Source organism: Giraffa tippelskirchi, chromosome 6 (genome assembly GCF_054371585.1).
Source record: "Giraffa tippelskirchi isolate mGirTip1 chromosome 6, T2T-mGirTip1v1.2.pri, whole genome shotgun sequence".
In the NCBI taxonomy this organism is placed as follows: Eukaryota; Metazoa; Chordata; class Mammalia; order Artiodactyla; family Giraffidae; genus Giraffa; species Giraffa tippelskirchi.
In genome coordinates, this window is record NC_137280.1 from 176,503,100 (window position 1) to 176,528,822 (window position 25,723).

The 25,723-nt window shown below is 39.0% G+C and overlaps 1 protein-coding gene across 29 annotated transcripts in view; it reads left to right on the forward strand.

The window, feature by feature from the left end:
- Positions 1-25,723, forward strand: part of FER (FER tyrosine kinase) — a 484,930-nt gene that overhangs the window by 59,932 nt on the left and 399,275 nt on the right. For 12 of the 29 annotated variants that reach the window (XR_014058072.1, XR_014058074.1, XR_014058059.1 and 9 more), the window contains one exon: positions 22,028-22,295. The exons of 1 other annotated variant lie outside the window; for it this stretch is intronic. Coding sequence is in view for 10 of the 28 variants with exons in the window: in XM_081505345.1 (XP_081361471.1) it covers positions 22,089-22,295 (207 nt within the window). In the remaining 18 variants the exon portion in view is untranslated. Of the gene's footprint in view, positions 1-1,728; positions 1,830-1,932; positions 2,095-22,027; positions 22,296-25,723 lie in introns of all 29 variants that reach the window. 16 more of the 29 variants (XR_014058060.1, XR_014058068.1, XR_014058065.1 and 13 more) reach the window with 3 other exon arrangements.

Genomic DNA, 25,723 nt, shown 5'->3' on the forward strand with positions numbered 1-25,723 from the left:
ACTTGAGTTAAGAGAGTGATGCGTAAGTAACAAACGGGTACTTCACTAACTTCCTTAAGCAAAACGTTTGCCACTTCTCAATGTCAGATAGGAAGTCCCAGTTGAACAGTTGTCTTTCGTGTTCTTAAGTCTTTGAAAGTCATGTTTCTTTATCACAATGAGAGACTAGAATATGGAATTCTAGACAGTTCTCAAGTTCCTTTGCTGATTGAGAAGCTGAAAAAAATTTAAAATTAAATGAATTGTCCAGTAATTTTGAAGTCTGTGTTTGAAGTGGAATTAGATGACATATGTAATGTGTACACTTAGGTACACATTCACTACGTTTTGTTTCTTGGAAATCTATAAGTAATACTGTTTACTGTAATATTGAAGGTTAGGCTGAAGATACTCTATTGAAAGCAGTTTAAGAGAGAAGTCATGATTAAAATCGTCGTACTTAAATACCATTTTAATCAATACCAAGTATTGATTTTATCATTTAATGTTGCAGCTCTTGATAAATCCTTGCTTTACACCAAGTGTGCAAATCAGAGCAAGTCGTAATTCACCTTGGAATTTCGTCCATTCGGTAGTCACTTGGTCGGTGGCTGTAATGTTACAGGTATTGTGTAGGATGCTGACTGTATATGTGGGATGCTGATAATAATCCCCGCTCTTCATTATATCACAGTTTAGTGGAAGGAGAGGAATATAGTAATGCTTTCGTTGTATGTAGATGTCCAACCCATTCGAGCATTGAGAACCTTGCCACATCTGGGAGTGAAATGCTTATCTAGGGGCAAAGAAGGAATGCTTTTGGAAGTGGGTAAAGAGCTTAGATGAGTAGGAGGCTTGGAAGATATTCCTGATGTACTGTGTTTGGTTAGTTTCCTCACCAGGAAGAAAGGAGTAATGTTACTTATTGGTTGAAGTATATATGCTAGCCAATCAGTTGTGTCTGACTCTTTGTGACCCCATGGACTATAGCCTTCCAGGATCCTCTGTCCATGGGATTCTCCAGGCAAGGATACTGGAGTGGGTTGCCATTCCCTTCTCCAGGGAATCTTCCTGATGCAGGGATCAAACCCGGGTCTCCTCTACTGGGGCAGACTCTTTACTCTCTGAGCCAAGGTTGGGGATGTTTATTGGTAACATCTATATGTTTCATGTGATTCATGTGAAAGTGAAGGAAGCAGGGGAGATGACAGGATATAGAATAGGCAAACAAAAAAGAGAAGCTTGATAGGAAAGAGTTCATTATAAACCAAGAAGTCAAGGTTAGAAATACGGAGGCATGAGACAAAAAATGAGAAACTGTGATAGGGGTGTAAACCTCAGATTTCATCATCAGTGATGAAGTCAGTGGCCAAGGAACATCTTAGAGCCTAGCTTCAAGGATTGAGAGAACAGCCAGTGCTGGAGCCTTGCTTTGGCATACTGAATCATGTTAGACAGGGGAAGTAGGTGTTTGCCAGGAGCATCCTTCCCAAACCTTCTCAGCCTTTGACTAAGTTTTTCTTACACAGTTATTTCTTAGTGAAGTGAAGTGAAGTCACTCAGTCGTGTCCAACTTTTTGTGACCCCATGGACTGTAGACTGTAGCAGGCTTCTCTGTCCATGGGATTTTCCAGGCAAGAGTACCGGAGTGAGTTGCTATCTTAGGCTGTAATGTCTTAACATATTATATATAAATATTTAAAATTTTGCTTCTTCTAATATGTTTCAAACTTGATGCTGTGAAAATAGAATTACCTTTTCAAAACTGAAGGTACAGGTTGGGGAGAAGATAAAATGCTTTACTCACGGGGAAAGTTGTGGAAAGAAAGGGCAGAGAGTGGACAAGCTGGGTAAGCACGAGATCCTGATTTTTAACGTGGTGAGCGTGGTGAGCCGTAGGAGCCCACCATACTCTGTGTGGCCACTGTTTAGCTTTCTGCCTGTAGGGAGCAGTTCTGACTCGTTGAATCTCTTCTTGCAGCCCATGTTTTCTGCAGAGATCTGTGGTCATTCCCTGCGCGTTTTCTCAAGTGGCTTCCTCACCCCTAATGCATTGTCCTTCAACATGGATCTGCTGCTTTAGCTAAGATATGACCAGCAACGAATAGTAGTAAGGTAGGATTCCTCTACTCCTCTTAGTAAATTACTAAATATATATACATATATATACACACACATACGTGTGTATGTACATATATATATATATATATATATATTTTTTTTTTTCTCTCTCAAACTGAAGCAGTTTTGGCTTGTCTTAATTTTGTACTGTTCTTTGTGTTAGATTATTCTCCTGCCTAGGCAAGCTGCGATCCTTTTGTGTTTGTGTTGCTTATTTTTTTGCTTGGCATTCATCCTGAATTCTATTAATGGTTTTGATGCACTTGCTCTTTTTTTTCAGCTGACACAATCAGCAGAAGCCCAACCTCTTTCCTGACCTGTGTGCCCACCAGTCCCATATTTTCAACTACGTGGCACCAAACTCAATGTATTTTATTTTTCTTCTCAAAGACTTACTTCTCTTTCTGGTTTTTGTATTTCTACCAATAGCATTAGTAGTCCATTATTTTAACATAGTCCTATATTCATTTACTGTTTTATTCATTCATTTAATGTACAGTCATGGACTTCTATTTAAGGATTGGAGAATTTCTTGATTCTGGGGATACATTGATGGATAAATTGGATATCCTGTCTTTATAGCTTATATTCTTGAGGTTGTTGTTGGTGGCGGTGGTGGTTTAGTCACTAAGTCATGTCAGACAGTTGCGACTTCATGCGCTGTAGCCCGCCAGGCTCCTCTGTCCATGGAATTTTCCAGGCAAGAATACAGGAATGGGTTGCCATTTCCTTCTCCAGGGGATCTTCCCGACCCAGGGATTGAACCCACATCTCCTGCATTACAGGCAGATTCTTTACTGCTGAGACACCAGGGAAGCCCATATTCTAGAAATTGGGACAAGTAAAAAAATAAACTGACAAAATAATTATGAATTGCAGTAAGTATTTTTTGAAGGGAAGCAAATGACTTGGAGATACGATCTCAGGAGCTACTTCAGATAGCATGGTCACAGAAAGCTCCTCTGAGGAGTTGGTAATAAAGGGGAAACCTATATATGAGAAGGAGCTGTTTCAAGGAGGCTGTGTGTGGGAGGGGCGGCGGTGGTAATAGTTTTGGTGGTGGAAGCGTTCTCATTAGAAGGAACAGAGGAGTGAAATAAGTCAGACAGACAGAGGTGCTGTGTGTTCTCGCTTTTTTATGCGGAATCTTAAAAAACCGAACTCATAGAAGTAGAGTGGAATTGTAGTTGCCAGAGGCTGAGAAGTGGGGGAAATAGGGAGATGCTGGTCAGAGTACAAATTCCTAGTTATAAGATGAGTAAGTTCTGGGGATCTCATGCAGAACATGATGACTTTAATTAAAGATGTTGTATGCTTGAAAGTTTTTAAGAGAGTAGATTTGAAATATCATGACCCCTGCAACGCACACAGTTGTAATTATGTGAAGGTATGGCGATGTTAACCAACCTTGTGACAATCATCACAGTATATACATGCATCTAATTATCACATTATATACATTAAACTTGCATATGTCGTATGCCAATAATATTTTAATAAAGCTGAGTGGATAAAAAAACGAAAAAAAAAAGAATAGTGGATACAGAACTTTGAAGGAGGAAAGAGCTTGGGGAGTTTGAGAAACAGAAAAAACTTTAGTGTGGCTGACATAGTGGAAGAGACCAAGATAGGTAGGAAGAAGTTACAGAAATATTCAGAGTTTTGAAGGGTTTGGCATGTCGTTTGTTTTGTCCTTAAATGATATCATCATTCTAGCTACTCTGAGAGGAATGGACTGAGTGGCTGAAGGTAAAAGCTGACAATTTTAGGAGCTACGGTGAGAGATAGTGGTGCCCTGGTGCTGGCAACAAGAGGGAGATGGATGAATTTGAGATTCCTTTATTTTTGTAAAATATCTATGGGTATTTTTGGTGTGGAAAGAGACAACATACTCAAGGATGACTTTTGGGATGACCCTGAGGGATGGGGAGGGAGGTGGGAGAGGGGTTCAGGATGGGGAACACATGTACACCCATGGCTGATTCATGTTAATGTATGGCAAAACCACTACAATATTCTAAAGTAATTAGCCTCCAATTTAAAAAAAAAAAAGGATGACTCCATGGGTTTTGGGTACTGAGCAACCGTGTGGATGCTAGCATCAGGTACAGAACCTTTTTAGTTTATTATCTTTCCCATTATCTCAAGAATTAGTTGTTTTTCCAAAAGGGAAATTAATTATAATGCTACAAATAACATTAGTGCTGGAAATAAAAGCATCTGACAAATTTATTACATGTACTAATTAGTACTTTGTTTTGTTTTACTTGTGGCTCAAACTGACATAGTTTTTAATTCAGTAGAAATTGAATAGATATTAAAGTAGATCTTTCCAATTTTACTTATTTTTATAAGGTATAAGTTATAAGTTAATTAGTCATATCTATCTTTTTTTTTTTTTGCTGAAGAAGTTTTACAATATTTTCAAAAGACAAGAGTTAACATTTATTGTTTGTGTTCTATGTGCCAAGCATTTGGCTAGCTGTTTTAAATGCTTTTTTTGACAGCCCTGTGTGAGTTTCCTCTGCACATCTGGTTATCTTTTGAATTTTGAAGTAGTTGAATAATGGGATTTTGTAGCTGGAAGGATAGCTTAGAGGTCATCCACTCCCCCTCTTTTAGCTTCGCTGAGACCTCGGGAGGGCCCGTGACCCGCCCAGGGTCGCACTGCCTGTGTTTGCTGACACTGGTGCCGCTTTCACCTCTGATGCGTCCATCCAGCTGGCAGCCTCTCATGCTCTTTTGCCCCTATAGTGTTCCATCCTGAAAACGTTCAGTGCTTCAGACGAAAATGCCAGTGCTGGACAGTGAACGCCCACACTGCCGTTCATCTGTGCCCACTCACTGTTAGCATTTGCTACATTGTCTCTTTCTATATATTTATATATTTTAAAAACCATTTGAAAATATACTAAATATATATCTTACATTATATTACAGTGTATAAAATAAGCATGTGTTTCCTAAGAATATGGATAATTTTTTGCATGATTATAATGTCAGTATTTAAGAAAATTAGCATTAGTTTAAGAATATGTTTAATGTAATGTTTCATATACAAGTCTCCCTAGTTGTTCCTGAACTTTTTTTTTTTGAGTTTTTAGATTCAAAATTCAGTTGGGTTTCATGCATTGCATTTGAGTCTTATCTCTTTATTCTCTTAATCTTGAACAGTCCCCACCTTTTTTGTTTTTCATGATTTATCTATATTTTCTTTTATAATATGTAGTTTATGTATATTTAATATCTTTCTTGAGACTTCCCTGGTTTCATGGAACATTATTCATTCAAAGTTTATTTGCAATTTACTTTTTCCTTCTAATTCTCTAAGGTTGCTGGAGATAAAATTATTTATTCTGACTTTTTATTTTTTTAATCATTCCAGCTTTAAATATACATTTGCTGAGGTTTTTACATTTGGTTGCATTAAGTCAAAGATAAAAAAAAAAGAACTAGGAGATTGATGTTGTTTTCAGCCCACTGGTATACGTGTGTGTGTGCTAAGTAGCTTCAGTTGTGTCTGACTCATTGTGGCCCCGTTGACTGTAGCTTTGCAGACTCCTCTGTCCGTATGATGCCCCAGACAAGAACACTGGAGTGGGTTGCCATGCCCTCCTCCAGGGGATCTTCTGGACCCAGGGATCAAACCTGAGTCTCTTACATCTCCTGCATTGGCAGGTGGGCACCAGCTGGCAATTAAAGTTCGCCTAGAACAACAGAAATCTGCAGGAATTACTCCCCCACCAACCATGGCCCACTCCCACCTCCTAACCAGTTGTTTTTCCTTAGGAATATGTATGTAATCGCTGTGGACATTATAAGGCTGTAGCAGCCTACGTTTTCATCTTTGAAAAATGCACAGTTTCAAGTGGGAAGTAGACTGAGATGCAAATAATACATAAGCAAGTGCGCAGAGACCGCCGGGGCCCAGCGCAGTGAGCGGAGCCCTCGGCACCCGCTCTCTCCGCTGCTGGCGCAGGACTGGCCTTCGGTCGGTGTCGTCTTCCTTCCTTCCCTGTTGGCTTTGGAGTTTCACAAACTTGGTTGGTTTTCTCTAAGAATTACATGGCATTTAGGAACAAGGGGAGATTTGGGGGGAGAAAGTAGGAGGTAAGATGTTAGCAGTATTTTCCGAGTGGGGAGAGCCGTATTTTGGTTGAGGAGGAAGGAGGAAGCGCAGTGAGGAAGGCAGTGCTCTGAGGGCTGTTCCTTCCTTTCGCTTCAGCCGGGATGCCCTCCTGCTTCTGCGCTTTTACTGCACTCGGGGTGCAGGGACTCCTTAGAGCAGCCACTGTTTGATGTTAGAGCGCTTCCTTTCTCCCAGTAAACGTCCCGAGGCCGCGGCCAGACCTTTTCTCATCTTTGTGCTCAGGGCCTCACTCAGTGTCTGGCGTATTGTAGACATTTTAAAAGTACTTATTGGATGAATAAATGCATGGATGAAAGTCTTTTATTGAGACACCAAGCAAAAAGACAGATTCCTTTCCTAGGCAACCATGGTAACGGTTCAACCTGCAGTTTAGACCAGTTTACCATTGAGGTGTTGAAATTAGAGCTAGAACTGGTTCAGATAAAACCTGAAAAAAGTAAGGGACTAGGGAAGGATGAGACTTGGGTGTGGAACAGGGATGAAGTTGTTTGGTGGAAACCAGAGACGTTCTGTGAGAGAAATGATGTTTTCTTTCTCCCTACATTGTAACTCTCTTTGAAAGGAAAAAAAATTGGCCTTAACGTGAAAATTGAACTCTTTTATAATAATTGATCATTTAGGAAGAGTTAAAAGTCAAGAGGTACTTCGGTAATGTATTTTTAAAGCTTAGGACATACAGATGTGTATGCCGCGTGGCCACGCTTGATCCTTTTAACCTTCTGTTCCCGTTTCCCTTCAGATGAGCCGTGGTTCGCACACAGGGTCTCCGCTTTCCCGGCTGCTGTCTTCGCTTGTGTTCAGGCTTGTGTTCAGAAAGGGGCCCTCTTCCATCACTTGCTCTTCCATATTCTGTCTTGTGTGGTACTCTCTCTCTCTCATGATTTCTTAGCAATGACTGCTGTTTAATGTCTCTCCAAAGCCTTGCCTATTACTTTATCTCTTCTAATCTTCACAACCACCCTGCAAACTCAGTATTACTGTCCCTATTTTAAAGATGAGATCTTTTAGGAGGTTAATTAAAATGTACAGTTACCCAGCTATGACATGTTAGAGTTAGGATTTCAACCCAGGAGTGTTTCCAAAGCCGCCTCCTACGCACACCTTTGCAGAGAGACGTGTGTGTACATGCGCTCCTTTCATGACTATTCCTCAAGGCTTGCCAGGGATTTTCTTTTCTTTTTAAATTAACAATAGTTTTGCTAGCTTTAATGAGATATATTTCACATGCAGCATTGTATGAGTTTAAGGTGTGAATCATGACACACATATGATTGTGAAATGATGTTTTCTTCTTAATAAAGGTTTTTTGAGTGCTCTGCTCAGCTGTCTTCCCTTTTTCTTGCCTTTGTAGCACTTTGTACCTCAGGCTTTCATATTCTGTGAGGGCTTCGCTGATGGTCTCTGGATGTATCCCCACTGAGCTTATGACCCATCTGTGTTTGTGAACCGGTTTAATCTCATAGCGTTTGTCTGTTTCCCTGTTTGTTACCCCTAGTAGGTGCTGAGCTTCTTGAGACTAGGGGCTATAGTTTTATGCATTTTGATATTCCTGGTACTGAGGAATATGCCAGCAAATAGGTCCAGCTCTTTTGTGACTGCTTGGACTGTAGCCCGCCAGCCTCCTGTGTCCATGGGATTTCCCAAGCAAGAATACTGGAGTGGGTTTCCATTTCCTTCTCCAGGGGACCTTCCTGACTCAGGGATCGAACCTGCGTCCTGCTTGGTGGTGGATTCTTTACTGCAGAGCCAGGCTTCCCTGCAGAGCCAGGCTTCCCTGCATTTGTTCTTAATACATCGTAAATTGTTTGAAGGCAGTAATCCAGGATTTTATTTATCTTTGCATCCCTAACAGTATCACTCCCATGATTACTCAATAAATACCTGTTGGTTTAGGTTAAAACACAAAAAAATCTGTTAATAATCCTGCTCTGCCCAAATAAGTTTAAATATCAATATTTCAAATATGTTTTTAAAGTTAAAAAAAAAATAGTTAATTTCAAAGCGAACATGTTGTTCATTTGTCTATAACCTCAGACAGAATTTATTCAGTATTCTTTCTTAATGAAACATCTTTGTCTATTAACGCTGTTCCAATAGGCGGTCTGCTAATTTAGTGCAGTTTCAGTTGGATGCACTGACATGTATACACTACCATGTGTAAAATAAATATAGCTAGCAGAAAGCTGCTGTGTAACACGGGGAGCTCAGCTCCTGCTCTGGTGACCTAAGGGTTGGGCGGAGTGGGAGGAGGCTCAGAAGGGAGGGGCTATATATAGCTGATTCACCTTGTATGGCAGAAGCTAACAAAATTGTTAAGAAGTTATACTCCAACTAAAAAAACAGAAAACAATTAGACAAGTTTAAAAGCCAGCCAAAAAAAAAAACCCTTTTATTTTAAATTAATCTAAAGCAACACTTTGAAATAAGGAAAGTGAAGGAGGAGTTTTAGTTACCATATCTGAAAGGCAGTCAAGGTCAGTATATATTAATTGGCAATGAATGATGTTGTCTTTATAGTTAGACTCTGGTGACTGTTCATTTCTGCCTGCTTAACTGCTTCTGAAAAAGCACCTCGTTTTGTATTCATGTGAGGTCAGTTTTTTGGTTTGCAACTGTGGTTATTACTTGCACACTCGGTGGCTTTTTGTGACCTTTTTTCTGTCTTACTACAAGCAGCTTAAAATTCTGCTTAGATAGTCACTGTTTCTTGACTTCTGTCAGTATTGAAGCATATAAAAGGTAAGAAATACTGTTAAGTAATTATTTGTGTTCTTTGGTTAATGGTTTTATAGTCTTTATCAATGAACAAACATATTCTGATAAAGTAACTTGAACCATAAACTGACTTGATGAGTTTTGTTAATTAAGGATTATAAATTCAAACTCTATTAAATTTCCTCTAGCTTGTGAAAATCTGTCTTGGGGGAAGAATGAAAGGCTTCCTGTTTCTTTACACAGCTTTTATTCACTTATCTTTTGATTTTTCTAAATAAGCATATCTTCCATGCTATATTTGAATTTTTTTAAGTGTTAAAAAAGGAAATATTTAAGGAAATATTTTTGACTACAATGTACAATCTGTGTTAAAATAAATTCCCCTTACTTGAAAGGAAGTATTAAATACAGATTAAAGTTTCCTTATGCTATATAAAAACATTATTTTCATGTGTGTATTTGGAGGATGTAAAAAAAAAAAAATTGCCAGTTGTGAAGCCAAAAGTTGAAAATCAAGAGGCATTTTAGAACATATACTTAACACATATCCTTTTAAAATATACCATTGGAATTCTGTTGTCCTGCCAAAGAAACTAGGTATCTGTTTCATAGTTTGATGTTTAATAATGTCAGTTTTTGTCTAAGCAGTATGTACTTATAGATGTATTTTATACAGAATGAAATTCTAATTTCTGAAAATATATCAATTTTTAATGGTTCTTTTAAAGTTTTTAGTCACTATTTATGGTGAATTGAGAATTCAAGATAACTTACTTGATCCTAAATACCAAACTGAATACCATTAAATAAGAAAGATTTAAGTAAATCTAAATAGTCAGTAGTTTTTTAGGATCTTTATTAGTTTTACCTTTTAAAAAGACGGTACTTTAAAATAAACGTCTTTGCTGATAACATGCGTGTCCTTTTGTCCAGTACTCTCTTTCTGCCTGACTTGTGCTTGGTGGAGGTTCAGTTGCTAAGCTGTGTCCGACTCTTGCGACCCCCTGACTGTAGCTGCCAGGCTCCTCTGTCCATGGGATTCTCCAGGCATGGATACTGGAGGGGGCTGCCATTTCCCTCTCCAGGGGACCTTCCCGACCCAGATAGCGACCCTGAGTCTTCTGCCTTGCAGGTAGATTCTTTCCTGACTGAGCTACCAGGGTAGCCTGATTTGTGCTTAGTATCCACTAAATTACAGAAATTTTTATTTTAAAATCTCATTTATGAATCTTTTAAAAAATGAATTCGCTCTTGCAATTATTTGATAAATTGAGTGCCTATTGCATGTGGGTAGTAATATTAGCCCTAGTGATAGAAAGATGAAAATCTGTAATATTCTTATTTTCATGTAGATCATAGTATGATGGGAGAGATACACCTGTACAAATAATTATACTATGAGAAGTGTTATATTAATCACATGTGCATATATGGTCCCTGAGAGCTGAGAAAAAGGAACACCTAAGTTGTCCTGGGTAGCGATGGTTGTACGGATGGTCAGAGAAGGTTTCACAGAGAAAATGGCTTTACAGTTTAGTTGTTGGTAATTCTCCAGGTGGACAAGGGACAAAAACATTTAGATTGAAGGAACAACATCTCCAAAGGCATAGAGGTATGATCATGAGACATTCAAGGGACCATAGGTAGTAAGTTGTGGTGCTGTTTTGAGGGTGGAAGGTGGTCTGAGACCATCTTGGATTACCAGGCAAAGGGGTTTGAATTCTAACCTATAGATCAGGGTTGTAAATGTAATACCTGGTATTAATTCTAGAATTAATACCTAGAATTAATATCTAGAATCACTGAGTGTCCTAAAGAATTAAGAGGGCTAAATGGGGATTGTAGGGCATGCAGAGATGCAGGTATAAGGCAGTGGAGACTCAACCAGTTAGTTCATGTACCAGATTTTTATTGTGTACTGTGCAAGGCACTGTTTCAAGCACTGAAGAGCTTAGTAGGGGAAGCTGCTGCTGCTGCTGCTGCTAAGTCGCTTCAGAACAGAGTAATTCCTTGCCCAGTTGGAACTTAGATTACAAATAAGTCTGTATTATACTCCCACCTGCGTTCTGTCTCTCTTTGTAATTTTTGTCTGCAACATGACTGTATAACTTCCTTATAATTTTCTTTTTTGGATTCTTTGTGGTTGACGTAGGCAGCTCTGCCCTATTACTTGTGGAAGAAAGTAACATGCTTTCTTCATGTTATTGTTCTTCCTCCAACCGATAGTTTGAGGTCTGGGCATTACTTTTTTTAAAACTGAAATTTCTTTGGAGGTAATTGTAGATTAATATGCAATCATGTGAAATAATAATCCCTTTACATTTGGTCTCATTTCCCCTGTTAGTAAAATTTAGTAAAACTATGACAATCAGCATATTAACATTGACAAGTAATCCACTGATCTTATTCATATATTTCTCCAGTTTTAATTGTACTCCGTTGCTGTGTGTATATTAAGCTCTGTAATATTTTATTACCAGTCTAGATTCACGTATCTGGCACTACCACCAAGATACTGAAGAGTTCCAACACTGCTTCTAGTATCCTTGGCATTCTCCTTCTATAACCATGCTCACTCCCTTTTCTACTCTGCAGACGCTAAAGCTGGCAACCCCTAATCTGTCCTTTTCCCAAAATGTTTCACTTCAAGAATGTTATATAAATGGAATCATACAGTATATGACTTTGTCGGGTTGGCTTTTTTCATTCATCAGGATTCCTAGAGATTCATCCAAGTTGTCTGTGTCAGGCTATTGTTCCCATTTAATGTGGATAGTATTCCATGGTATACATTCACCTGTTGAAGGATCTCTGTGCTGATTCCAGCTTTTGGCTTTTACAAATAAAGCTGCTGTGAACATTTGAGTACAAGTTTTTGTGTGAATGTGTGTTTTCATTTCTCTGCATAAATATCCAAGAGTGCAATGGCTGAATCATAAGGTGTTGAATGTTTAGTTTTATCAGAAACTGGAGTGGCTGTACCATTTCTTGTCTACTGACCAGTAGCAAACGAATGACCCAGTTTTTCCATATCCAGACAAGCGTCTGGTCTTGTCACATTTTGTTTTAGCCATTCTGATAGGTAGGCAGTGGCGTCTCATTGTGGTTCTAACTGCGTTTCCCCAGTGGCTGATTTATGTTGGACACTGTTTCATGTGTTCATTTGCCATTTTCACATCCTCTTCTGTGAAATGTCTGTTGTCTTCTCCTTTTCTGGTTGGATTGTTGTTGTTTTTAAATGTTAAATTTTGAGAGATATTATGAATTCTAGGTACTAGTTCTCTGACAGATACATGGTTTGCAAACTTTTCTCCCAGTCTGTGGGTTGTCTTTTTGTTATCTTCACATGTACTCTCACAGGGCAACCTTCTTTCTTTTGATGAGCCCAGTTTATCAGTGTTTTCCTTTTTTGGATTGTGTGTTTTGTTTGAAGTCTAAGAACTCTGCCTAGGTTGAGATGCTGAAGATTTTGCTTCTGGTTTCTCTTTTCTAGAAGTTCTGCAGTTTTATGTTTAAGTTTATGATTCTTTTGAATTAATTTTTGTGTATAGTGTTAGGTCAGGGTTCATTTTTTTCCCTTTTATTTAGTCTGTAGTTATCTAATTGCTTCAGTATCATTTATTAAAAAGGCTAGTTTTCTTTTGTTGACTTGCTTCTGGACCTTTGTCAAAAAACAGTTGAACGTATTTGTGTGGGTCTATTTCCAGGTTCTCTGTTCGGTTCTATTGATCTGCTATCTGTCCTCTGCTGATACCACACTGTCTGGATTTCTGATTCATGAAGTTACACATATTTCTCTGAATACTCTTTCAGCCCTACTTTCTCCTCTTCTTTTGGAACTCAAGATGATATAAATGTTGGGTCATTTTTTTAAGATTTTAGAATATTACTTGTTTTTTGGCTGCGTGGTGTATGGGATCTTATTCTCCCACCAGAGGTTGAACCCTCACCCTCTGCAGTGCAGCTGTGGAGTCTTAGCCACTGCAGTGCTAGGGAAGGTCCCCGAGTGTTGGGTCCTTGTTATTGTCCCACAGGCCCCCAAGGCTTTATTATTATTTTCTGTTTGTTTCCTCTTTTTGTTTGGATTGATTGAATTCTATTGCTGTATTCTTACATTCACTGTATCCTTTGTTGTCTACTACTGAGCCCATCTAGTGAAGTTTTTTTTATTTTCGTTACTACATTTTTAATTTCTATAATGTCCATATATTTTTAAAATTTCTTCTATTTTTTTGCTTAGATTTCCTATTTTTACAGTTGTTTTAAGGGAATTTATAACTGTTGTTTTGCATTTGTTTTAAGAGAATTTATAACGGATTGTGGAAGCGTTTCTTTGGTGTTTGATTTAAAAATCCTCTCCTGATAATTCCAACATCTGATTCATCTTGATGCTGGTATTAGTTGTTTGTCTTGTTTCAATTGTGATTTTTTTTCTTGGTTCTTGATAGGACATGTGAGTTTCAACTGAAGCTTCAATGTTTTGTCTATTATGTTAGGAGACTCGGGGGCCTATTTCAGTCTTTTATTTTTACAGGCAGTCCATGACTGTTTAGATTTAGCATGCAGTCCCTGGCCTGTTCTTGCGGGCTGTGGCTCCAGCGACAGTTCCGTTTTCAGAGTCTGTGCTGTTATCTTGGTTTGCTTGATCTGGTGTCACTAGGGCTCCCGCTGGTCCTTGCTGGTGCTGCTTGGGGGAGTAGAAGACGTTTTTCTGGGCTGAGCTGCTGACAGTTGTTGGTGAGGGAAGGGGTGAGATCGGGTTTCCTCCCCGTGCCCCTCGCTGCCCTGCCGTCTCTGGGCAGGGAGCAGGGGCTTCCTGGACGGGACCTCCTGCTGCAGCGCAGCCCTCTGGCCGGATCCGTGCGCCCGCTGCGGTGTTTCTGGGGGCAGGAGAGCCTGAGGCCTGCGGGGCGGAGCTGCGGCCGGGTTGCTCTCGCTGGTTCTTCCTGCCGCGTTCCGTTTCTCTTGGGGGAAAGGGGGATTCTCGGGCCCTGATGGGAAGGAGGCTGCCTCCCCTGGCTGTTTATCTTTGGGGAGGCTTACTGCCTGTCTCCTTTGCTGGTGGTGTCTGGCTGGCCCGATGTGGCCAGAGGGACCCCCGTGGGATCCCGGGGGAAGGCCAGCCTTCCCCGACGGCCTTTTGTTCCCAGACTAGCGGGTGGGCAGCCAGGGATGGACGACCTTCTCCTGTTGGGCGAGGGGAGCCCAGGAGACCCTGCCTCTGCCTCTGTGCTGGTCTTCCAGTCCTGGGGCCAAAGGAGTCGACCTCTTTTCCCCCGACTTTTCAGAGTTCTTCTCTGGTTGTCCCTTTGCTCTTTCCAGTGTTGGCAGTTGTGTTTTGTGGGGTGGACCTGGGAAAAGTGGCCTCTGCCATGTTAGCTGGATCAGAAGCTAGGCTTTACTTTGCGTGCTCCGTTGCTCAGTTGTGTCCAGCTCTTTGCAGCCTGTGGACTGCAGCCCACTACACTCCTCTGTCCATGGGATTAAAAGGTCTTACTTTTAATTTTGGCTTATTTGTCATATGAGCATGGTGATCGAGGGGTGGGGAGGTATTGGCTGGGACTGAGTTTGGCTTGTCCAGAGCCCTGAGAGACACTCTCTCTCGTGAAAGTCCACTAAACATCCTTGCTCCTGGGTTTCATTTCATCCACCAGTTCTTCACAGAGCCCTGGAAAATGGCAAGGCAAGGCTGCCTTCCCTGCATTTTCTGAAGTCCCCTCTTGGTCCAGGGAAGCTTCCTTCTTTTCTTGATTTTTCCCTTGGTGGGCCTATTCGGTCTCTGCTGCCTCTTTTCATGTTGGGGTATCCAGTGTGACTTCTCAGGATTTTGTTACTTCTTCTTCCTCCTCAGGATATCTTCTGGAAGTTGGGTAGTTTTGGGCACATTTGCATGCTGCCTAGAGTGCCAGAACTTTCCCTTTTTTTCCCTTTGAAACTGTGTAGTGAAACTTGTGGCATGAAGTTGTACTCCTTTACTTGCTGATGGTGTGTCTAAATTTTTATTTTTTTCCTTAACAATTTTTTGTTCTTTTTGTTGGTTATTGGTGGTAGGAGCTTTCGAAGTACTTCTTTTACTGTAAATGGCTTTACCTGAAAATTCTAATAATGACTTTCTGCAGTTTTCAGACCTCTCTCTGACATTTGACATTGCTAACAGCTCCTTTTTTGAAATCTCAGTGTCTGTAACTGTCAAACCTCTTTTATTCTTCTGCTTACCTAATTTCTACCCTTTGGCTTTTTCCTCCAGTTCCTCCATTGGCAGATTCTCATCGGCTTTGTCCTTAATGCTCTGCTTTTCTGTCAACATTCAGTCTTAGTTTTATCACTTTTAAGCAATTGACTCTCAGATTCATATCTTTTAACCTTGATGCTTTACCTAAGCATTTATTTCCTGCTGAAATGAATGTGTTTTCTTTAAAGTAGCTCCATATTCTCATTGTTCCATTTCTATTGATATTATCTTCATTTCTTATAAAAGCCTTAAACTTGTCTTGTATCATCTGTCTCTTCCTTAAATCCATTTACCAGGTCAAGCCTCTTTTTACCTCTCACTGACATTGTCAATGATAGACCCTCAGTTCTCAAGCTGTATAGCTATAATGACTTATTAGTTTTCCTTCTTATGTCTTTTTTTTTATATTTTTGCTCTCATCAATCTATTTTATACCTAGCTTCCATATTAAAATCTATATTTCTCTCTTTTAATTAACTAACATATAGAAAAGTACACAAATCACAGATGCTCAGCTTTATGAAATTTTTCAAATTGAACACACTTGTATAACTAGCACCAGCAAGTTAATCATTTACTGCATCACATTCATGACTTTGTCATTTTGCCTTAACACCAATTAACTAAAGGAGTTTGAGCCTTGTTAGTTTCCTTCACTTTAGAATAGCAAGAGATAAATTGGCATGCCACTGTTTGCCACATATAGCTTGATTTTGGAGACATTTCTTTTTTACTTCACCCCTATTAACGTATTTTCTCTATATTGCTTCCTGAAATACACTTCCTTTTTGATCTTTCATAATCTAAATCACAGTTATTCAAATCTTAGCTCATATCTTGCCATTTCTAAGAAACTTTCCTGGGTTATTCCAGCTTTCATTAGTTTTTTCTTTTTCTCATCAAACAGTTTTTGTTGTTGTTCAGTTGCTCAGCCGTGTCCAACTCTCTGCCACCCCATGACTGCAGCACGCCAGGCTTCCCTGTCCTTTACTGTCTCCCATAGTAAGCTCAAACTCATGTCCATTGAGTCAGTGATGCCATCAACCATCTCATCCTCTGTCGTCTCCTTCTCCTCCTGCCTTCAATCTTTTCCAGCATCAGGGTCTTTTCTAATGAGACAGTTCTTCGTATCAGGTGGCCAAAGTATTGGAGCTTCAGCTTCAGCATCAGTCCTTCCAATGAATATTCTGGATTGGTTTCCTTTAGGATGGACTGGTTGGATCTCCTTGCAGTCCAAGGGACTCTCAAGAGTCTTCTCCAACACCACAGTTCAAAAGCATCAATTCTTTGGCGCTCAGCTTTCTTTATAGTCCAACTCTCACATCCATACATGACCACTGGAAAAACCTTAGCCTTGACTAGATGGACCTTTGTTGGCAAAATAATGTCTCTGCGTTTTAGTATGCTGTCTAGGTTTGTCATGGGCTTCCCTTGTGGTTTAGCTGGTAAAGAATCCGCTTGCAATGTGGGAGACTTGGGTTCAATCCCTGGGTTGGGAAGATCCCCTGGAGGAGGGAACAGCTACCCACTCCAGTATTCTGGCCTGGAGCATTCCATGGACTGGATAGTCCATGGGGTCGCAAAGAGTCGGACACCTGCAGGACTTTCACTTTCACTAGGTTTATCATAGCTTTTTATCCAAGGCGCAAGCATCTTTTACTTTTGTGACTGGTCACCATCTGTAGATATTTTGGATCCCAAAATATAAAGTCTGTCACTGTATTTTTTCCCCATCTATTTGCCATGAAGTGATGGGACCAGTTGTCATAATCTTAGTTTTTTGAATGTTGAGTTTTAAGCCAACTTTTTCACTCTCCTTTTTCACCCTTGTCAAGAGACTCTTCAGTTCCTCTTCACTTTCTGCCTTTAGGGTAGTGTCATCTGCATATCTGAGGTTACTGGTATTACTCTCAGCAATCTTGATTCCAGCTTGTACTTCATCCAGCCCAGCATTTCTCATGATGTACTCTGCATATAAGTTAAATAAGCAGGGTGACAATATATAACCTTGATGTACTCCTTTCCCAATTTTGAACCAATCCATTATTCTGTGTCCATTTCTAAGTGCTGCTTCTTGACCTGCATACAAGTTTCTCAGGAGGCATGTAAGATGGCCTGGTATTCCCATCACTTTTAAGAATTTTTCACAGTTTGTTGTGATCCACGCAGTCAAAGGCTTTAGTGTAGTCAGTGAAGCAGAAGTAGAAGTTTTTCTGGAATTCCTGTTCTGTCATCTGCTGGATGTTGGCAATTTGATCTCTGTTTCCTCTGCCTTTTCTAAACCCACCTTGTACATCTGGAAGTTCTTGATTCTTATACTGTTGATGCCTAGCTTGAAGGATTCTTGAAAAAATTCTTTAATTCATTAATTTTTGAATATCATTATGTTCACTTAAAACAAAATTCAAATGTTCAGAAGGGTGTATAATGAAGTCTCCTTTCATTCCTGTGTGCCAGCCACTGTATGTTCCTCTAGAAATATTTCATGCACTTACAAGTAAATTTAATTTCTATTTTTCTGCTTTCTTTTTATGCACTGTAAACAAACCTAGTTCTGTACCTTACTTTTTTCTGGTAATAGCTCTTGATGATAGTTCAGATCAATACACAGATTTTCTCATTTTTTATGTTAAGGCTGAATGGTACTCCACTGAATGAATATGCCACGATCGCATCTGCCACATATAGTTGTGAAGAATGAATCCTGAACAAATTCACATGACTAGATTTGAATGGTACTCCCTAGGATTTCTCAGTTACAATCAACTATAGCAGCTTTGATTGTAATTTATGTAGTCAATTCCTTTTAATTAATATTTCCAGTTTTTAAAAAAATTCTAAACACTACTGAATTGAATAGTCTTACATACATTGTTTGACATCTATGGAATAATTATCTGTGGGATACCGTTCCCTTTAATTCCTAAACCATTTATCATCTCTACTAATTTAATAATTAGATATAATCAGTTAATTATGGAGTTGTTTATAAAATTTTTTATTTGTCATTCTTCAAGGAATGGTACCATATATTAAATTATTTTATATTTGCCCTGACCTAGAATATTGGTGTATATAAGCAAGCCCTTAGAGTGGGCTGGAGTGTTTCTCAGCTGCCAGATTGTTTCCATTTTTATTCATCTAAGCTCTTCATCTTTCTTTTGAAATTCCTAATAATGAGAGAAAAAAAATTATTGTCAAAGCTTAGACCACAGCTAGATGCATTTAGAAGCAGAAGTGATATTTATTCTAAGTTACAGAATAAAATGAACCACAGTCTCAGAAATAGTTTCTTAAAAAAGCAAAATGTTTCACCTTTCTTTGTCTGGAAAAAAAATGTTCCTTATTCTTCCATTGAAAACCTAGTATGAGATAGAGTATGTATTCACTGAGACTTAGTTGAGCTATATGTAAAATAACAGAAAAAATTTCTTTTTTATCAAAATTTTCTTTTGATACAGTTTATCAAAGCACATTTTTTAAGCTACTGCCTACAAAGTGAAAAGACTGGAATTATCCTGTAATGCGCTTAGTTGCACAGTCATGTCCGACTCTTTGTGACCCCATGGACTGTAGCCCACCAGGCTCCTCTGTCCATGGGGATTCTCCAGGCAAGAATACTGGACTGGGTTGCCATGCCCTCCTCCAGGGGATCTTCCAAACCCAGGGATCGAACCCATGTCTCCCGCATTGCAAACAGATTCTTTACTGTCTGAGCCACCAGGGAAGCCCATGAATACTGATTTGGGTAGCCTATCCCTTTTCCAGGAGATCTTCCCAACCCAGGAATCGAACTGGGGTCTCCTGCATTGCAGGCGGATTCTTTACCAACTGAGCTACCAAGGAAGCCCCTGGAATTATCCTACTTGATATTAAAGTGAATAAGTCATTTACTTGTATTGACTTATTTATGTTAAGGTCCATTTACTGTCCTGGTTGCTACTTTGGAAACCTTGATGGAGTGCATTTTCCCACCATCTTTCCCTCCTAACCCCCACTTGTTTGATCATAAAACTGAACAGTTTTCAGTTGGGAAAAAATTGAAATTTGCTTCCTCTTTGGAAAACTCACAGTTTTATCATCATTTTAAATGGTATCACTGAAGTTAGAGAGATAGAATCTCATTTTTCTGATTAGCCTAGAGGATTTCAGCTCAATTAAATTGACTTCTGATATGAGCCAGACCTAAAAATTAAAGATGTGTTTTCTTTATTTCTTTCAACTGACCCTGAAACATGCACTGCCTGAAATTCCAGGAGGCTGGAGGGGAAAATAAATTCTATTATAGTTCTTAGGATTTATATCAAACAAACAGGAATAGATTTGGGGTAATTTTCTGATAATTAACCTTTGGGCTTAGTCACTCAGTCGTGTCTGACTCTTTGCGACCCCATGGACTGTAACCTGCCAGGCCCCTTTGTCCATGGGGATTCTCCAGGCAAGAATACTGGAGTGGGTTGCCACTCCTCCAGGGGATCTTCCAAACCCAGGGATTGAACCCAGGCTTCCCACATTGCAGGCAGATTCTTTACCATCTGGACACCAAGGAAGCCCAAGAATACTGGAGTGGGTAGCCTATGCCTTCTCCAGGGGATCTTCCCGACCCAGGAATTGAACCGGGGTCTCCTGCATTGCAGGCAGATTCTGTACTAGCTGAGCTACCAGGGGAGCGCATGAACTCTTTTACATTTCCTAATTAATGGCGGTGTTAACCAAGACACAGACTCCTCAGTGGTGATTGCTTCTGTGGAAGAGCGTCCTTACGGAGCGTTCTTAAGCCACCAGGGAAGCCCCACTGACTTTAGATGATTATAAGTTATGCTCTAGTGATTTTTTAAACAACTTTGAGATATAACCCATATGCTAAAGAATTCACCCATTTAAATTGTACAGTTTAGTGGCTTTTATTGTTCACAGAGTTGTGCAACCATTGCCACAATCAATTTTGGAGCACTCTCCTCACCCCAAAAGGAAACCTATTACCCATTAGCAGTCACCCTTCATTTCTTCCCACATTTGCCAGCTTTAGTCAAATACTAATCTGATTTATGTCTCTAAAGGTAGGTGTTGGACATTTCATATAAGAAGACAGTACAACATGTCAGTCTTTTGTGTTTGATTTCTTCACATAGAATGTTTGCAAGGTTTATCCATGCCGTACCTTGTATCAATTCCTTTTCATTGTCAAATAATATTTCCTTGTATAGTTGTATTATGTTTCATTTATCCATTCATCAGTTGATGAACATTTGGCAGATACTCATATACAAGTTTTTGTGTGGGCATATGTTTTTATTTCTCTTGAGTATATGCCTAAGAGTGGAATTTCTTGGTCATATATGATAACTCTGTGTTTAATTTTTGAGGAAGTACCTATTTTAAATTTATACCACCAATATATGATGGTTCTGATTTCTTCACAGTCTCCAACATTTGATATTATCTTTTTATTATAGACATCTTAGTGATATGAAATGGTATCTCATTGTGGTTTTGATTGATATTTTCCTAATGGCCAGTGATACTGAACATCTTTTCATGAGCTTAGTGGACATCTATAAATTTTATTTGGAGAAATGTCTAGTCATATCTGTCTTTGGCCCATTTTAATTAGCTTGTCATGTTGTTACTGAGTTTAAGAAATCTTTGTATAATCCAGATAGATACTCCTTATCAGATACATAATTCATAAATATTTTCTCCCATTCTGTGGCATCGTCACTTACTTGATGTTGGCCTTTGAAGTACAGAAGTTTTTAATTTTGATCAAACCAAATTTATATATTTTTATGTTGTTTCTTGTACTTTGGTGTCATATTTAGAAGCCATTGTCTGAGCCAAGGTCACGGATTTACTAGTTTATTTTCTTCTGAGAGTTTTACAGTTTTAGCTCTATTTGAATCGGTGATTTCTTCCGAGGTAATTTTTTTGTATATGGTCTAAGGAGGCATCTTGCTGAAGTCTTTTGCAGGTGGAATTCAATCGTCCCAGCATCTGTAGCAGAGAAGACCTTTTCTCTCTGCGTCGAATAGATGTGGCACTGAACTCTGAGTCCTCTGACTTCGTTCTTTCTCTTCAGGGTGTTTTGGTTTTTTGTTTGGTCAACTGTTCTGGTTCCCTTGCATTTCTAAGTAAATTTTAGGATTAGTTTATCAATCTCTGCAAAAAAAAAAGAAAGCTAGCTTAGGTTTTACTATGGATTGAGTTAAATGTGTAGATCAAATTGAACAGGATTGCCTCTTTAACAATATTAAGTCTTTTGGATCTGTTGAAATGATTCTTTCCATTTATTTAGGTTTTCTTTGAATTTTTCAACATTGTTTTATAATTTTAAGAGTAAAGTTTTGTATTTATTTTGCAAAATTTATTCCTAAATATTTTATTCTTTTTGATGCTGTTGTAAATGGAATTGTTTTTAAATTTTATTTTCAGATTGGTCATTGCTAGAGTATAGAAATACAGTTGATACTTGTATATTGATCTTGTACCCTGTAATATTACTGAGCTCATTTATTAGTTCTAATACTCATAAAATTGTACTTAGGATTTTCTAGATACAGTGTCATATCATCTGTAAATAAACATAGTTTTATTTCTTCCTTCCCGATTGCAATGGAAACTGTTTCATTTCCTTCATTGTACTGACTAGAACAAGGTTGGATCCAAGTGCCGAGATTGGACGTTCTCATCTTGTTCCTGATCTTTGGGGGGAAACATTCAGTTATAGTGATTTTTTTTTTTTTCCACACAAAAAAAATGGGCCATAACTTTGCTTTGAAGATTAATTTCCTTTTGATTTAAGATTCTTTTCCTTTTGTTTACATACACAGATATGTGCTGATTAGAAGGCTCAGTTGTGCAGTGTGGAGGATAAGACAGTGCCTTACAAAAATGGGGTTTGGGAGTGACCTGAAGAATTCACACGAAGCTGTGTTAAAATTGCAAGACTGGGAATTACGGTTACTGGAAACAGTGAAGAAATTCATGGCCCTGAGAATAAAAAGTGATAAAGAATATGCATCTACTTTACAGAACCTTTGTAATCAAGTTGATAAGGAAAGTACTATCCAAATGAATTATGTCAGCAATGTATCCCAGGTAAGAAGAATAATTTCATCATTTATCGTCTATAGCATCATAATTGTCCTTAAAGCAAATAGATCATACTATTGAATAAGCACACCTAAGTCAGCATTCTAAAGCAGTGGTTCCAAAATCTTGCTGGCTATCAGAATCAGATGGGGAAAGTTTCAGAAACTGTAAAATTTGGGTCCCTCTCCCAATATTCTGGGTCATTAGGTCTGAAATTTTTGAGCTTTGAAATCTTTTTTTCCCCAATAGATGTCCAGATTATTCTAATAATTAGTCAGGTTTGAGAACCCTTCTTGCAAATTTTATTTTCTTAAGTACCCTACTTCCTTGGGTCCCTTGAGCCCTCCTGTTTTATCCTTTTGGCACAAAGTTTATAACTCACCTTCCCTGAATTCTTCTGTGAGTCATTAGTATAGTCACATGGAATATTTTAACGTGTAGGTGTTCTTTGCTGTCATTTCATTACTAAAATGCTAATATACTGATGATTTAATGACACATAAAATTCTTTGAATAAACAATATGGTTTTTTAACTTAAAGATTACATTATTATTATTCATCTTATAAAATATATAAAATTAAAAATTAAGGGGTATAAAAATAAAGGTCAATATTGCACTGCTCATTATCCTTTGAAGGCATTAAAGATGAAATATTACACACCTTAATAGTTCTTGGATTTTTGCTATTTATTTCCATTGTCTTACTTCAGATTTCACTGTATTTATTCAAAGTTAAGAAAATTTTATTTTACCTCGGAAAGTTAGAATTTGTGTGTTTCTTGCACTCACGAGTCTTAAGATTTGAGTAAATTGTAAAGGAAACTCTGTTTCTTATGGGGAATGTGTGTGTGTGGTGTGTGTGATCTGTTAAGGATCTTTGATTTTGCTGAGAACTCCTAGTGTTAATATCTTTAACTTCCTTTCCTGGGCCAGTTGCTGCTGCTAAGTCATTTCAGTCGTGTCCGACTCTGTGCGACCCCATAGACGGCAGCCCACCAGGCTCTGCCGTCCCTGGGATTCTCCAGGCAAAACTCTGGAGTGGGTTGCCATTTCCTTCCCCAATGCATGAAAGTAAAAGTGAAAGTGAAGTTGCTCAGTCTTAGCGACCCCATGGACTGCAGCCTACCAGGCTCCTCCGTCCATGGGATTTTCCAGGCTAGAGTACTGGAGTGGGGTGCCATTGCCTTCTCCATCCTGGGCCAGTGAGGTTCCCCAAAGAACATTTCTCTAGTTTCTAGTCTGAAGGTAGGGTTGCCGGATGTAGCAAATTAAAATATAGATCACCAGTTAAATTTGTATGCAATAATTGAGTGTGTGTGTTTAGTTGCTCAGTCGTGTCCGACTCTTTGTGACCCCATGGACTGTAGCCCGCCAGGCTCCTCTGTCCATGGGATTCTCCAGGCAAGAATACTGGAGTGGGTTGCCATTTCCTCCTCCAGGGATGCATGCACTAAAGACTATTTTTCATATGATATTCACATTTAACTGGTGCCCCGTATTTTGTTTGACTACTCTGTTACGGGAATATGTAGAGAGAGTAGATTGAGTGTTCAAAGAGTCATGTTTTAGTTAATCCTGGTTTTGGTAAGCTGCCTGGTGTCTCTGCAGCCAGAGGCTCTCTGGTTAATTTTGTCTGCTTGTTTTTGTCTGCTCTGAGGGAGGAATAGTTGCTTGTCTCCAGGCTGAGCAATAGGCGCTAGAATTCTGGCTGTTCCTTGTATAGCCTGCACCGATCCTTCTGTTTCAGCGCCCTCTCCTTTTCCTTCATTCAGCTTTCTCCAGTTCTCTGGCTTTCCTGGAGTTATCTGACCCTGTAGATTGGTCTTTTCTTCTCCCTGCCCCTGGAGTCTTATTGAGATATAACTGACATACATTGGTGAATAGATTTAAGGTTTATAGCGTGATGGTTTATGTATGTTCTGAAATGATTACTGCAATAGATTGTAACTCTTTGCGAGCCCATGGACTAATACAGCTCCATGGACTTCTCCAGGCCAGAAAACTGGAGTGGGGAGCCTTTCCCTTCTCCAGGGGCTCTTCCCAACCCAGGGATGGAACCCAGGTCTCCCGCATTGCAGGTGGATTCGTTACCTGCTGATCCACAAGGAAAGGCCCATTAAAGAGGAAAGAAACAGTTTCTCCTTTGGATAGGAACTCTGAGAATGTACTCACTTAACAGCGCCCCATCTCATGCATCAGCGCGAGCCGTGGTCGCCATGCTGCACCACCCCTGGCGCTTACTTGTCGTATTGCTAGAAGTTTGTCCTCTTTGACCCCTTTCCTCCAGTTCCCCCTCCTGTCACATGGCCTTTTCTTCTTGACCACTGCTTTGCAGAACATTTGTGTTTCAGCTTTTCCTGATGCTGATCAGTTACCCCTTACCTGCTTTTTATTATATTTTCTAACATTTTTATTGGCATGTCTTATCTGTGATTGTTGCCTTTTCTATCTTCTTTGTTATCGTAAATTTATACTTGAACTGTCTTGTATTTTAGTGGGATTTTGGAAAGGAGTGGAAAAATAGCCATATGTTTTATTTTCTATGTTTAACTGGAATTATATTCTTTAGAAAAGTAAGGTACTGGAAGGAACAAGAGATAGGACTAATGGGTAAGAAGATTCAGGATTTGTGAGGTCAGGACAAAGGAGGAATCATCAACGTGCATATTGAAGTGTCAGGTATTTAGGTGAGGGATAGATGGAGACAAATGCCAAAATGATTAAAAAGGGCAGGAGAATAGGGGCATGGAAAAGGGGGCTAGGGAAGGGTGATAGGTGGAGAGGAAGTGGTTTAAGTGGGTAGTGTTACCTTTCAAAGAGGAAATGTTGAGAGATAATAGTTGAACAATGGTTGGAAACACAAAGAAAAACAAGGAGTATGTTAGCTTTTCCTCTTAATGCTGAAAATGCATTGTTTATTCTACCTAAAAGTAAAGTTCAATATATCAATATTTTCTTTAGAGCATTGTGTTTTTCGTGTTACGTCTAAAACAAAATCTTTGCCTGGTCCAAAGGTGTTTTCTCCTGTGTTTGCATCTGGACGTTTTATACTTTTAAGCTTTTATATTTATGTCTATGATCCATTTTTAGTTAAGTTTTGTATATGGGACAAGTTATAAAGTCATTTTTTTTGTTAATGGATATCCATTTATTCCATCAACATTTTTAGAAAGGATTAACTTTCTTTACTGAATTACTGTTTCATTTTGTTGAAAATCAGTTGCCCATAATGAGTGAGTCTGTTTCTACATACTTGACCTGTTGCATTCACTCCTTTGTCTACCATGCCACCAGTAACACTATTTTGATTACTGTGACTTTCTAGTAATCTCAAAGTTAGATAGTATAATTTCTCCTTGTGCTTTTTTCCCCAAAATTGTTTTGACTATTTTAATTCCTGTGCATTTCCATATGTATTTTAGAACAACTCA